Source organism: Malaclemys terrapin, chromosome 1, assembly GCF_027887155.1.
Source record: "Malaclemys terrapin pileata isolate rMalTer1 chromosome 1, rMalTer1.hap1, whole genome shotgun sequence".
NCBI lineage: Eukaryota > Metazoa > Chordata > Testudines > Emydidae > Malaclemys > Malaclemys terrapin.
Genome location: NC_071505.1, coordinates 42,757,735 through 42,771,037, shown reverse-complemented (window position 1 = coordinate 42,771,037; position 13,303 = coordinate 42,757,735). Strand labels below are relative to the sequence as shown.

General features: G+C 42.8%; 1 protein-coding gene across 6 annotated transcripts in view; it reads right to left on the bottom strand.

The window, feature by feature from the left end:
• Positions 1-13,303, bottom strand: part of CADPS2 (calcium dependent secretion activator 2) — a 576,541-nt gene that overhangs the window by 238,334 nt on the left and 324,904 nt on the right. For all 6 annotated transcript variants that reach the window (XM_054023205.1, XM_054023212.1, XM_054023223.1 and 3 more), the window contains one exon: positions 2,480-2,619. In XM_054023205.1, coding sequence (XP_053879180.1) covers positions 2,480-2,619 — 140 coding nt within the window. The remainder of the gene's footprint in view (positions 1-2,479; positions 2,620-13,303) is intronic.

Sequence of the window (13,303 nt, the reverse complement as noted above, 5' to 3'; positions counted from 1 at the left end):
GTGCGGCCAGGGATTAACGGTTAATGTCAGTTAACCGGTAAACCTAATGCTTACCGATTAATTGATTAAGCAGTTAACATTTTACATCCCTATTTTTAACATTTTTTTAAAATTTTTAAAATAATTCCTTAGTTATTAAAAAATGCCCAAAACCCTGAACCCCTCCCCCAAGAAAGACCATCATGTGGTATCATACTGACACCCAGATAGGTGAGCAGCAGATTTGGAACCTTTAGTTCCACCACACAGACCTCAGCCATGTGAGCTAATGGAGTAACTGATCTCAATAGTAGTTCATCATCCTGTACATGGAAGCACTAAAGGGAGATGAGAGACACACTTTGCCAGTTGGTTTCACAGATATTTGCTGAGAACAGAAGAATATTGAGTCATGGGTTCTATTACAGGTTCTGAAGGGACTCTGCACAGACTCTCTTCTGCCTCCCACCCCTCCCCCCGAATCTTGACCCCTTCTGCCCTGTCCCCATCTACCCCACCCCTGGCTTCTTATCCCTGTCCTATTCTCCTTGCCTACCCAGTCTCAGTTTCCACTTCTCAGATTTCTCACTCCTTCACACTCTCCTTGCCCAGCCAGTCCCAGTTCCCCCTTGCCAGCTCCTCACACAATGCATCTCTCCCGTAATGCCCCAGGCTCCTGAGCTCGGTCCCCTGGAACAACCAGTCCCAGTCTCCTTGCTACTAATCCCAAGTCTCATTCTTTGAAACAACAGAACTATTTGGGCTGACATTTTCACACACCAAAAAAAAAAAAAAAAAAAACACATCCTGAGGCAGACACCTGTCATGGAAAATTTCAGGCCATACAGTTAAAGTTTAGCAAAGTCATAAGGAACTGAAAACTGTGTTATATAATAGGAAGTGTGGGGCATCCTTAATAATAGGCAACGACACCAGCCCTGTCTGAAATAAGCAAAATAGAGACAATCGGAAGTATTTCAGAAGAATTTAATAGCATACTCAATGCTAATTTATACAGTAACAATTAGAATCTAGAATGGTGTTCTTTTGCTGGAAAGCACTTCTGCCTTTTTGCATTGTGTAGAAGGATAAAAAAAATGCCTGCTGAACATTTTGTAACATTTGTAATTGAAGCCTTTTGCTTTTGCAGGAGACATTATTATTTTTGCAATTGGGATGGGGGATGCTGGCCATGTGTTTTCATATTTTTTTTTTTATAATCCATTACACACAGCTCTAATGTAAGATATAAAAACAGGAAAACGTTCCTAAATTGGTACGATAATGCAAATACCATTGAACAGAAATACTGAACATGAGAGGACAGAAACTTTTGGTGTTACAAATAGCACCACATTCACATACAAAATTAATTTTATTTTAATGGAAATTGTGTGCCACCTGGATATCAAGTATTTTTAAAATCATTATTAACTCTAAGCCTAACATTTAAGAACTGCTTTTTGTAAAGGGCATTGCACTTTTCACTGTGACATCTTGGGACTTGGGTACACTTGCAGTTGTAGAGCGCTGAGAGTTAAACCAGCCTTTGGAGACCACAGCAGGGAAAACACTGCTGAGTGTTTACATTCTCAGCTGGAAGAGCACTGGGCCACATTAGCAGCTCACATGCGTGGCCACATCTGCAGCTCTTGCAACACCACAAAGAGCAGTGCATTGTGATAGCTATCCCAGCATGCAAGTGGCTGCAATGTGCTTTTCAAATGCTGGGGGTGGGGTGGAGTGCGACATGGAGTGTGTTGTATGTATGTGGGAGAGAGAGACTGTGTTTTGGGGGGCTGAGAGTGTGTCAGCATGCTTTCTTGTAAGTTCAGACAGCAGCAGACCTCCCCCCACACCTCTCTCTCACTCACTTAAAGCAAGCAGCATTCTTCAGTAATGGTTCCTTTGTCCCGGAGCAGATAAGCAGCCAGCTGTCAGAAACAGAGCTTTGAAAGGGCATATCCATAGTCCTACAGTGAGTTCAAAACAATGACAGGAGTGGCCACTTGACTTAAGGGGATTATGGGACCTTTCCGGAGGTCAATCAGAGCGCAGTAATGCAACACCTCATTCACACTGGCTTCACGTCGCTCCAGCGGGGGCGCAGCAAACATTATTCCACTCGCTGAGGTGGAGTACCAGCAGCGCTGTAGCTGCGGAGTCAGAGCGCTCTATGTGCCTTGCCAGTGTGGACGGGTAGTGAGCTAGTGCACCCGGGGCTCCTTTATTGTGCTGTAACTCGCAAGTGTAGCCAAGCCCTTAGAATTAGTTCTTACAATTTGTCTTTACATCCCAGTGAATCATTTGAATTAAATGTTAGTCCAGGCTACAAATTACTTATAAAGCCAGCACATGGTACCTTCCAATATTACAGCAACTGTTGTGCATTTCAGTGCTGCCTCTCAACTTTGCCTTATAGTTACATGTGGAAAAATGTGAACATAATATTGGAACTAAATAACAAGAATGCAGAGGAATTCACAAAGTGCATACTCACCCACAATGCTTCATATGGGGTGGCTTATCCATCCTCACTGCCAGTTTAATCTTCAAGTCAGAGTCCTGGCTGTTTTTGGGGACTATCATTTTATGCAACTCAGGTGACTTTGAGCTATTGGATGTTGGATACAATATAACCTGTAAAATATAAAATAAGAACTTTTTTATTGTTCTGACTCAAAAATCTTACCAGAATCTACTTGGTGACTTGTGACCAATTGAGAGCTTCATTGTGTCTTTTCCAATAGGGGTTGTCAGAGTCAAGATATGGCTATTAAACCGTTTTATTCCATCTCCTCACAACAGATGTGTTTTCAAGGGGGATTCATTTATTTTCTGACAAATGGGTGTTTTTATAATATCAGATAACATGTTTTCCTCCTATGTTACTTCATTCCAAATTAATAGCTCAAGAAGCACCAGCAGAACTGACAGATGAGAAATGCTCATGTACAATTAAGCAGGCACCTAGACATTTACATCATTCAGTACTCCACAGGGAATATGTCTACTGAAACAATGTGCTATGGTATTATACAATAGATGGCATTCTCCAGCAATGAAATTAATTACTTGAGAGAACACAAGAGTAATACACTGTTTCTTACCATCTTCATTATTCAAACAGAGGTAATAATGAAAATCAATTACAGTAATATCACAGAAATTAGAGATGGAAGAGATCGATTAGGTCTAGCCCATCTTGCTACAAGTGCAGTAGACTACAGTTATTTCTCTAGCACTCTATTCAACCCATGTAATCTATTCACAGTACTATGTTGATATATCTACAATAATGACACGTTATATAAAATTAGAAAAAAAATCTTTATTTCAAATCAAACAGAAGCTTTGATGCAAACTGTTAAAAAAATCCTTCATTTATTACTACTTACAATTAAGCAGTTTCCATGTAGTACCTGAATAACATTAGATAACCATAGCCGCCTCCGTTCTCATTGTGGCCACAGCCCTTGAACAGGATTATACTTCAAAACTGCATGTCTCTTGTGGCCTCATGACAAGTCAGTGTGTTCAGACTATCACCACCAAGAAATGCAGTATTTCAAACTAAAGCACAACCCTGTAAAACAATAATCTACTTTTTCTGTGTCACTGTTCTGTAAGATTCATGAGAAAAGGCTATCTAAAACAACTGGTTTCATAACTATATCTATATATCTCCTCCGTGTAATATGGGAAAGTTAAAATGAGAACTTGAGTACTAGTCACCAAGAAAAGTAAATGTAAAGAATATCTTCAATGCTAAGACCATTACAACGGTACTGTATCTGAGGCCTAAATCTCTGGGATGTTGAATGCCCCCAGTTTACAGCATATTATCTTAGTACTTTGCAGGATTAGGATCATGAATTCTGGTAACCACAGAATCATACAATCGTAGGACTGGAAGAAAACTCGAGTGGTCTTCTAGTCCAGTCCCTTGCACTCATGGCAGGACTAAGTATTATCTACACCATTCCTAACAAGTGTTTGTTTAACCTGCTGTGATAAACGAGGGGGGAGGGGTAGCCCCCTTTTGTGGACACCCAGCCAGCCAGTTAGCAATAGAATCCCTCTTGGTAGCTGTTCTCTACTTGTTGCTTTACGTGTAAAGGGTTAAAAAGTCTGACTGCATGCATAGGTAAAGGGAAGTGAGTGGGCACCTGACCAAAAGAGCCAATGGGAGGGCTAGAACATTTTAAAATTGGGAAAAAAAAAAAAAAAAACAACCTTTCCCTTGGTTTGTCTGTTGTTCTCCGGAAAGAAGCGACACAGAGCAGCAATGCTACAAGAAGCTTTAAACCAGGCATGGAAAATCATCAGATCATACCTAGAAGTACTTATTTGAACTCCAGATATGTAAGTAAATCAGGGAATGTCTAGGAAGGCGCAATTAGGATTATTTCTTTCATTTCTTATTGGCTTGTGGACTACTCTGTGCTAATCCCCAAATACTTTTGTTTTGCTTGTAACCTTTAAGCTGGACCTCAAGAAAACCATTCTTGATGCTTAATTATTATATTTGCTCTTTTTAATTCTAGCAATAGCCTAAGTTCCAGATGTATTTTATTTCTTTTTGTTTGTTTTTAATAAAATTTACCCTTTTTAAGAACAGGATTGGTTTGTTTTTGTGTGTGTGTCCTAAGAGGTATGTGCATATGTTGTTTAATTAGCCGGTAGCAACAGGTGAGTGAGTGTGTGTATGTATGTGCGCACGCGCTTGAGAGTACCCCACAGGAAGGAATTCCCAAGTGCTCCTTCCTGGGTTCTCAAAAGGGTGGGTTTTTCTTTTTTGCACTTAGGTGGTGGCAGCATCTACCCATTCAAGGTCAGAGAGAACCTGTGACCTTGGGAGTTTAATACCAGCCTGGAGTGGTCAGTATTAATTTTTAGAATCCTTGCAGGACCTCACCTTCTGCACTCAAAGTGCCAGAGTGGGGAATCAGCCTTGACACCTGCTCTTAAAAATCTCCAATGATGGAGATTCCACAACCTCCGTAGGCAATTTATTCCAGTGCTTAACCACCCTGACAGTTAGGAAGTACTTTCTGATGTCCAACCTAAACCGTCCTTGCTGTAATTTAAGCCCATTGCTTCTTGTCCTAGCCTCAGAGGTTAAGGAGAACAATTTTTCTCCCTTCTGCTTGTAACGACATTTTATGTACTTGAAAACTATTATATCCCCTCTCAGTCTTCTGTTCTCCAGACTAAACAAACCAATTTTTTCCAATCTTCTCTCATAGGTCATGTTTTCTAGACCTTTAATCATTTTTGTTGCTCTTCTCTGGACTTTCCCCAATTTGTTCACATCTTTCCTGAAATGTGGCGCCCAGAACTGGACACAATAGACTCATAGACTTTAAGGTCAGAAGGGACCATTATGACCATCTAGTCTGACCTCCCGCATGACGCAGGCCACAAAGCCGTCCCAACCCTTTCCCTTGACTCTGCTGTTGAAGTCCCCAAATCCTGTGGTTTAGAGACTTCAATTAGCAGAGAATCCTCCAGCTAGCGATCCCCGCCCCATGCTGCGGAGGAAGGCGAAAAACCTCCAGGGCCTCTGCCAATCTACCCTGGAGGAAAATTCCTTCCCGACCCCAAATATGGCGATCAGTAGAACCCCGAGCATGTAGGCAAGATTCTCCAGCCAGACCCTCATTGGCCATTATACTATTTACCAGCTATGGCACGCTGTTCCTTTGACTAAAATCATGTTCCCATTAAACCATCCCCTCCATGAACTTATCTAGCTTAATCTTAAAACCAGACACAGTACTCCAGTTGAGGCCATATCAGTGCGGAGTAGAACAGAAGAATTTCTTCTTGCGTCTTACTTACAACATTCATGCTAATACATCCCAGAATGTTTGCTTTTTTTGCAACAGTGTTACACAGTTGACTCATGTTTAGCTTGTGATCCACTATGACCCCCAGATCCCTTTCCGCAGTACTCCTTCCCAGACAGTCATTTCCCATTTTGTATGTACTTTGCATTTGTCCTTATTGAATTTCATCCTATTTGCTTCAGACCATTTCTCCAATTTGTCCAGATAATTTTGATTTTTAATCCTATCCACCAAAGCACTTCTAACCACTCCCAGCTTGGTATCATCTGCAAACTTTATAAGTGTACTCTCTATGCCATTATCTAAATCACTGATTAAGAAATTGAACAGAACTGGACCCAGAACTCATCCTGCAGGACCCCAATTGATATGCCTTTACAGCTTTACTGTGAACGAGTGATAACAACTCTCTGGGAACAGTTTTCCAACCAGTTATGACCCACCTTATAGTAGCTCCATCAGATTCTAAGTTGTATTTCCCTAGTTTGTTTATGAGAAGGTCATATGAGACAGTATCAAAAGCCTTAATAAAGTCAAGATATACCATAGCTACCACTTTCCCCCCATCCGCATGGGTTGTTATCCTGTCAAAGAAAGCTATTAGATTGGTTTGACACAATTTGTTCTTGACAAATCCACGCTGTTAGTTATCACTTTATTATCTTCTAAGTGTTTGTAAATTGATTGCTTAATTATTTGCTCTATTATCTTTCTGGGTATTGAAGTTAAACTGACTGGTCTGTAATTCCCTGGGTTGTCCTTATTCCCCTTTTTATAGATTGGCACTTTATTTGTCCATTTTGAGTCCTCTGGAATCTGATCGTATTCCCTGACTTTTTGAAGATAATTGTTCATGGCTTAGATATCTCTTCAGTCAGCTCCTTGAGTATTCTAGGCATTGGCGCCGACTCCGTGGGTGCTCCAAGGCTGGAGCACCAGCGGGGAAAAATGGTTGGTGCTAGCCCCCCTATCAGCTCCCTCCAATCCCTACAGCCTCTCCTGCCCGCCAGCAGGCCCCACAGATCAGTGCCTCCCCTTCACTCCCCGTGCACCCCGCCCGCTGCAATCAGCTGTTTTGTGGCATGCAGGAGGCTGGGAAGGGGTGCGGAGGAGCGAGGACGTGGCACGCTGGGAGGGTGGAACTGGGCGGGAAGAACTGGGCGGGAAGAGGCGAGGTGGGGATGGAGCAGAGGCTGGAAGAGGTGCGGCGGCGGCAGAGTGGGGGCTGGAAAAGGTGGAGTTGTGGGGTTTTGGGGGAAGGGATGGAATGGGGCAGGGCCTGGGGCAGAGATGGGGGTTGAGCACCCCCCAGCACTTTGGAAAGTTGGCGCCTGTGATTCTAGGATGCATTTCATCATGCCCTGGTGATCTCTTGTAATTTGACCTGCTTTCCACTTTTTTGTAGGACTCTTTTTTGAGTTTCAGATCATTGACAATCTCCTGGTTAAACCAGGGTGGTCTCTTGCCAGACTTCCGATCTTTCCTACCCAGTAGGACAGTTTGCTCTTGGTCCTTAATAATGTCTCTTTGAAAAACTGTCAACTCTCTTTTTCCCCTTTGACTTGCTTCCCAGGGGATCTTACCTACCAACTCCCCAAGTTTGCTAAAGTCTGCGTTCTTGAAATCCATTATCTTTATTGTGCTGTTTTCCCTCCTGCCATTCCTTAAAATCATGAACTCTTATCATTTCATGATCACTTTCACCCAAGCTGCCTTTCACTTTCAACTTCTCAACCTGCTCCTCCCTATTTCTCAACTGTTTAAGTGAAAGAGAAAAAGAATCAAGATCTATCATCATATAACATATATGAAATGTGCATATTTCATAATACAACTAATAATAGTGACTTGCTCTGGGGTTTTAAGTAGATTCAGTTCCCTTTAAAGAGCTAGTTAGCTGACTGTACATCTCAGTTTTAGTACTTAGATGTTTCTACTGTTCAAAAATGAATATTATTTTTCAGAATGGGGCCCCTAAGGAAGCAAAATGATTTCAATTATAAAAATCATCTTCTAAATATATATCCAAAGCCCAAAGTCATTTAGTGTAACCCTAAGTTGCAATGCATGTGTGTCTGAAATAAAAAATAATGTTAATTCAAATCAAACCACACTGAATATTAAGCAAAGTATCTGTGTGCATGCTTCAGGTTATTACATTCTAACAATTTTAAATCTCTCATTGTGCTTACTGACAGGATTCCAAGAAAGGTAATTCTTGATAGTTCCACTCTTCCATAAATATAGAAGCCTTTGAGTTCCATTGCATAGGAAATGGTTTCTAGCTGTTTTTTCCTTTTAAGTGGAAACTATGTAAATAACATTATTACTCCTTCCTTGCATTTAATGATTTCACATATATCTAGGCATTCATGCCGAACAGTAGATAATAGTCTGATTTTTTTTCCTTTTCTACAGGCAGTAGTTACTACTGTCATGAAACAGATTAACAGACCTAATGAGTTGCAAGCAACATTTCTTTCTCCAAGGTTATTTTTTTTTAAGTTGATGTAAACACAAATAGACTAGTGTGTCATTAATTCATAATTTTTGTACTGGTAGTTTCTTTCTGTATTTTAAAAGGATGATAGAATTTTCTGCCCATATCTCTTTTTTGGCACAAGTCCTCATGCACCAAATGTGCACAGAAGATCTATTTGCATTTACCCCCCAACAAAACATTGTTAACTTTAAGTACAGATTGCTAAAATAGGCAAATCTTGTACAAATTGCATTCCAAGAATGTTAGTGATAATGTTTAACATTTTTCTAGCACTTTATGTGTACAAAGCATGTACGGATATTAGCTAATTAATCATCAAGGTAGGTGAGGTAGTTGGGCAAGTATTAACCCCTATGTGTCCGATTATCACATGGCATAAATTGTCATAGCACTGTGGAAGTCAATGGAGCCACACTGATTTCCACCAGCCGAGGATCTGGCTCAGTGTATTATAGATAGAGAAACAGAGATGGGAAGGCAAAGCAATGTGCCTAAGGCCACCCAATGAGTCAGTGGCAGAGCTATTATTAGAATTCTGGACCTCCTGACTCTATGCTCATTCTTCCAAATCACAATGCCTCAACAAGGAGGTTAAAGGGAGTTAAAAATAAATCTGCAAGTTAAGAAATTTGAAAATGGTCCATTAGCCAACTGCACGCATATAACCTCATGTAGTTTATCATAAGCCCTTTATACCAAATAACAATCCCACAGCACCAGTGTACTCCATTTCATGCCCATCATATCTCTGACAAAATCTCAAGTCACATTAACCATCTATTACAAATAATACCAACGTTTAATCTATTATAAGTAATACGAACGTTTCATTTCACATAGTCATATACAGGACACAGAGGACACTTTTTCTCTAATGAGGATGCCCAAGCAATATAATCAACCCCTTAAAGTACATAATAATTATAATTACACTAAAAAAACTGGGCTAAAAGGTTAGTAAGCTTGGAAAGTCAAGCACTCAAATGTTAGGAAATGCCAGAGTCAAAGTTGCCTGTACAACCTTAATTCAGCTCCCTTGTACATATGCATTATGATACAGTCTTTAATTACATGATCACACTACTATTTTTTCAACAGGGCCCATGATCATTCAGGCCTGGTCTACACTACAAAGTTAGGTCAACATAAGCCATCTTGCATCAACCTATTTGTGCATGTGTCTATACTTAAATTCATCTCTGACCCACGTAAGTGCTCTATTGTAGCGACACAACACCACCACCTCCCCGAATGGCATAGAGTCATGATCAACATACTAAGGTCAATGCTGTCAAGGCTGAATCCCCACTCTATCACTCCGAGTGCAGAAGGTGGGGGACCGCAAGGATTCTAAAAATTAATACTTGTCGCTCCAGGCTTTTCTCTAATCTTGGCTTGGTAAATGCTGCCACCATCCAAATGCAAAAAAAAAACAAACCCTTGGACCCAGGAAGGAGCACTCCCTGTAGGGTACCTTCAAGCCCTTTCACCCCCCTCCCATCCGGGGAAGAGCCGAGAAAGAAAAGAAAGGAAATTAGCTGTTGCCAACAGCTAATCAAACAGCATATGCACAAACCTCTTAGGACACCAAAAATCCAATCCTATTCTTAAAAAAGGTAAATTTTACTAAAAGCAAAAAGAAAGAAAATACATCTGGGACTTAGGCTTCTGCTAGATTTTAAAAGAGCAATTCCAAAAATCAAGCACCCAAAATAGCTTTCTTGGGGGTTCAGTTTAAAGGTTACAAGCAAACAAAAGCATCTGGGGTTAGCACAGAGGAAATCCACAAGCCAAAATAAAAAAATAAATCTGGTTGTGTCTAACTAAACATTCCCTATCCAAATAATTTCTTCTAGGTGTGAAAGATGAATCTTCATACCTGGTTCAAGCCTTGCATGGCATTGCTGCTCCGTGTCTCCTTCTCCAGAGAACAACAAAGGGAAAGTTTCTTTCCCAAATTTAAAAGTTCTACATTCCCATTGGCTCTTTTGGTCAGGTGCCCACTCCTTTTCTTTTACCTGTGGGCTTGTTAACCCTTTACAGGAAAAACAAGCAAAGAACAGAAACCAAGAGGGATTTTACAGCTAATGGGCTGGCTGGATGTTCATAAACGGGGGCTACCCCCCAGTGACGGCTCCAAGCACCAGGTTACCAAGCAAGTGCTTGGGGCAGCCACGTCGGAGAGGGGCGGCGCGTCCAGCTGTTCGGCGGCAATTCGGCGGACGGTCCCTCACTCCTGCTCGGAGCGAAGGACCTCATGCTGAATTGCCGCCGCAGATCGCGATCGCGGCTTTTTTTGTTTGTTTGTTTGTTTGACTGCTTGGGGCGGCCAAAATCCTGGAGCCGGCCCTGGCAACCCTACCCTTTATTTATCACAAACGCAAACTTTTGAAATGCCTTTTCCTGATTGCCCAGCTTGGTGAGCACATCTAGCAGCTCTCCATTGCTGTGTGCAACTGCCCAGCTGATCATGCCAGCTACATGCTCCAGACACACACTGGTCTGGAGTAGACAGGAGATATTGGATCTCCTGGGCCTGTGGGGAGATGAGGCTATGCAGGCACAGCTACGGGCCAACCACAGAAATGTGGACATCTACAAGCAGAGTGCACGGGGATGCAGGAGAAGGGGTATGGCAAGGATCAGTAGCAATGCGGCATGAAAGTGAAAGAAATGCGGCAGACATACCAGAAGGCCAAGGAGGCCAACAGTCAATCTGGTGCTGAACCAAAGACAGGCAGCTCTTACAAAGAGCTGCATGCTACAAGTTTTGCAAAGACACCCTCCTCTCTCTCCTCCCCCCCCCCACACATATACCTCTGAAGAGTCTAAGACATAGACCACTGCCATGGACAGCGAGAAGGAGGAAGAGGGGGAGGGAGAGGATAAGGATGGGGGACATGTGACCGGGGGTGTCCAGCTATGCTGCAAACCAGGTGCAAGGCAAACTCACAGCCAGACCAAGGCTGCTCACTCAGCCACCCATCCCCAGAACTTCAATAGGTGCCAAGACTCACCCCTCCATCAGAGTCTGCAGTGACTCATTGTCCCTGAGGCATGTTACATCATCTGAGCTGTACTGATTTATCCTGTAAGCAGAGCCCTCGGGCATGCTGCAGCAGCCTCTCTCTGAGCAGGGCATGCATCAGATGACCCACAGGCACAGGTATTTCACTGCCCCTGCCAGAGCTGCATTAGCATTACTTGGCCATGATTCCGCCTGCTATCTCACAGTCTTACAGATTCCCTAGGCTTCCAGCCTGCTCTTGATCCAGTTCCTGTGCCTGCCCCGAGGCTTGCCTGAGCCTTGTTCCAGCCTGCTTCAATCTTGACTGTGCCCTTCACTGACCCTGCTCCAGTCCTGTTACTGACCCACTCCAACACTGCATGTCTCCTGACCCCTAGTCCCTAGGATTGGCTCTCTAACTGGCTTTGACCTTTGGCCTGCCTCCTTACTCTATGATCCTGAGTTTGGGCTTATCCACAAACTCTGACCCGGTTCTCAGCCATGGCCTGCCCTCAGACCCAATTTCAGCACTGCCCTTGGCCTGATCATGACCCTACGCCTGACTTCAACCACTGTTTCAACCACCTAGAATGCAGACTCTGACTCCTGGACCTGTTTGAGATTCCACTGCAGACCAAGTCAGTCCTGGCAGTTGTGCATGGGGAGGGGAAGGAACCTCAGGTAAGTGTATAAATATATTTCCCACTACAATGATGCACACATCTATCAACTCTTCATTAATTTACTAGTATTAGAAGATGTAACAATACAACAAAGAGAGGTAGAGTTATCATCTGTGTTTCATTTCCCTGTAGGGCTAAGTGGGGAGGTGGTCAGGCAGAGCAGTTTGTTTACGAACATAGGGATGTCCTTTGTATTCTCCTGAGAGAACATGATGAAACTTTCATGCAGGTGCTCAGTAATACTCTCCCAAAAGTTTTGAAGGATGGGAGCTTTATTTCTTCCTCCATGGTAGGGCACTTTCCTATGCTAATCTGCAATAATTCGAGAAGAACCATTGCAGTACGGGCCTTAAAAACTTCTATGGATGGAGATTCCACCACCGCCCTAGGTAACCCATTCCAGTGCTTCACCACCCTCCTAGTGAAATAGTTTTTCCTAATATCCAACCTAGACCTCCCCCCTGCAACTTGAGACTATTGCTCCTTGTTCTATCATTTGCCACCAATGGGAACAGCCTAGCTCCATCCTCTTTGGAACCCCACTTCAGGTAGTTGAAGGCTGCTATCAAATCCCCCCTCTCATATTTTTTGCAGACTAAATAAGCCTACTTCCCTCTGCCTTTCCTCATAAGTCATGTGCCTCAGCCCCCTAATCATTTTTGTTGCCCTCTGCTGGACTCTCTCCAATTTGTCCACATCCTTTCTGTAGGGGGGGCGGGTCTGAAAACTGGACACAATACTTCAGATGTGGCCTCACCAGTGCCGAATAGGGGGGAATAATCACTTCCCTCAATCTGCTGGCAATGCTCCTACTAATGCACTCCAATATGCCGATAGCCTTCTTGGCAACAAGGGCACACTGTTGACTCATATCCAGCTTCTCGTCTACTGTGATTCCCAGGTCCTTTTCTGCAGAACTGCTGCTTAGACAGTCGGTCCCCAGCCTGTAGCAGTGCATGGGATTCTTCCGTCCTCAGTGCAGGACTTTGCACTTGTCCTTGTTGAACCTTAACAGATTTCTTTTGGCCCAATCCTCCAATTTGTCTAGGTCACTATGGACCCTATCCCTACCCTCCAGTGTATCTACCCCACCCCCGGGATTAGTGTCATCTGCAAACTTGCTGTGGGTGCAACCCATCCCATCATCCAGTTCATTATTGATTAATCATTAAATTTTACATCACTCAGCAGCCTTAACTAAAAATTAATGTATTTATGAGGATTTCTTCCCCCTCCCAAGTTTTAATAGTTTAGCACGATGTAAATATCTGTGTGCATA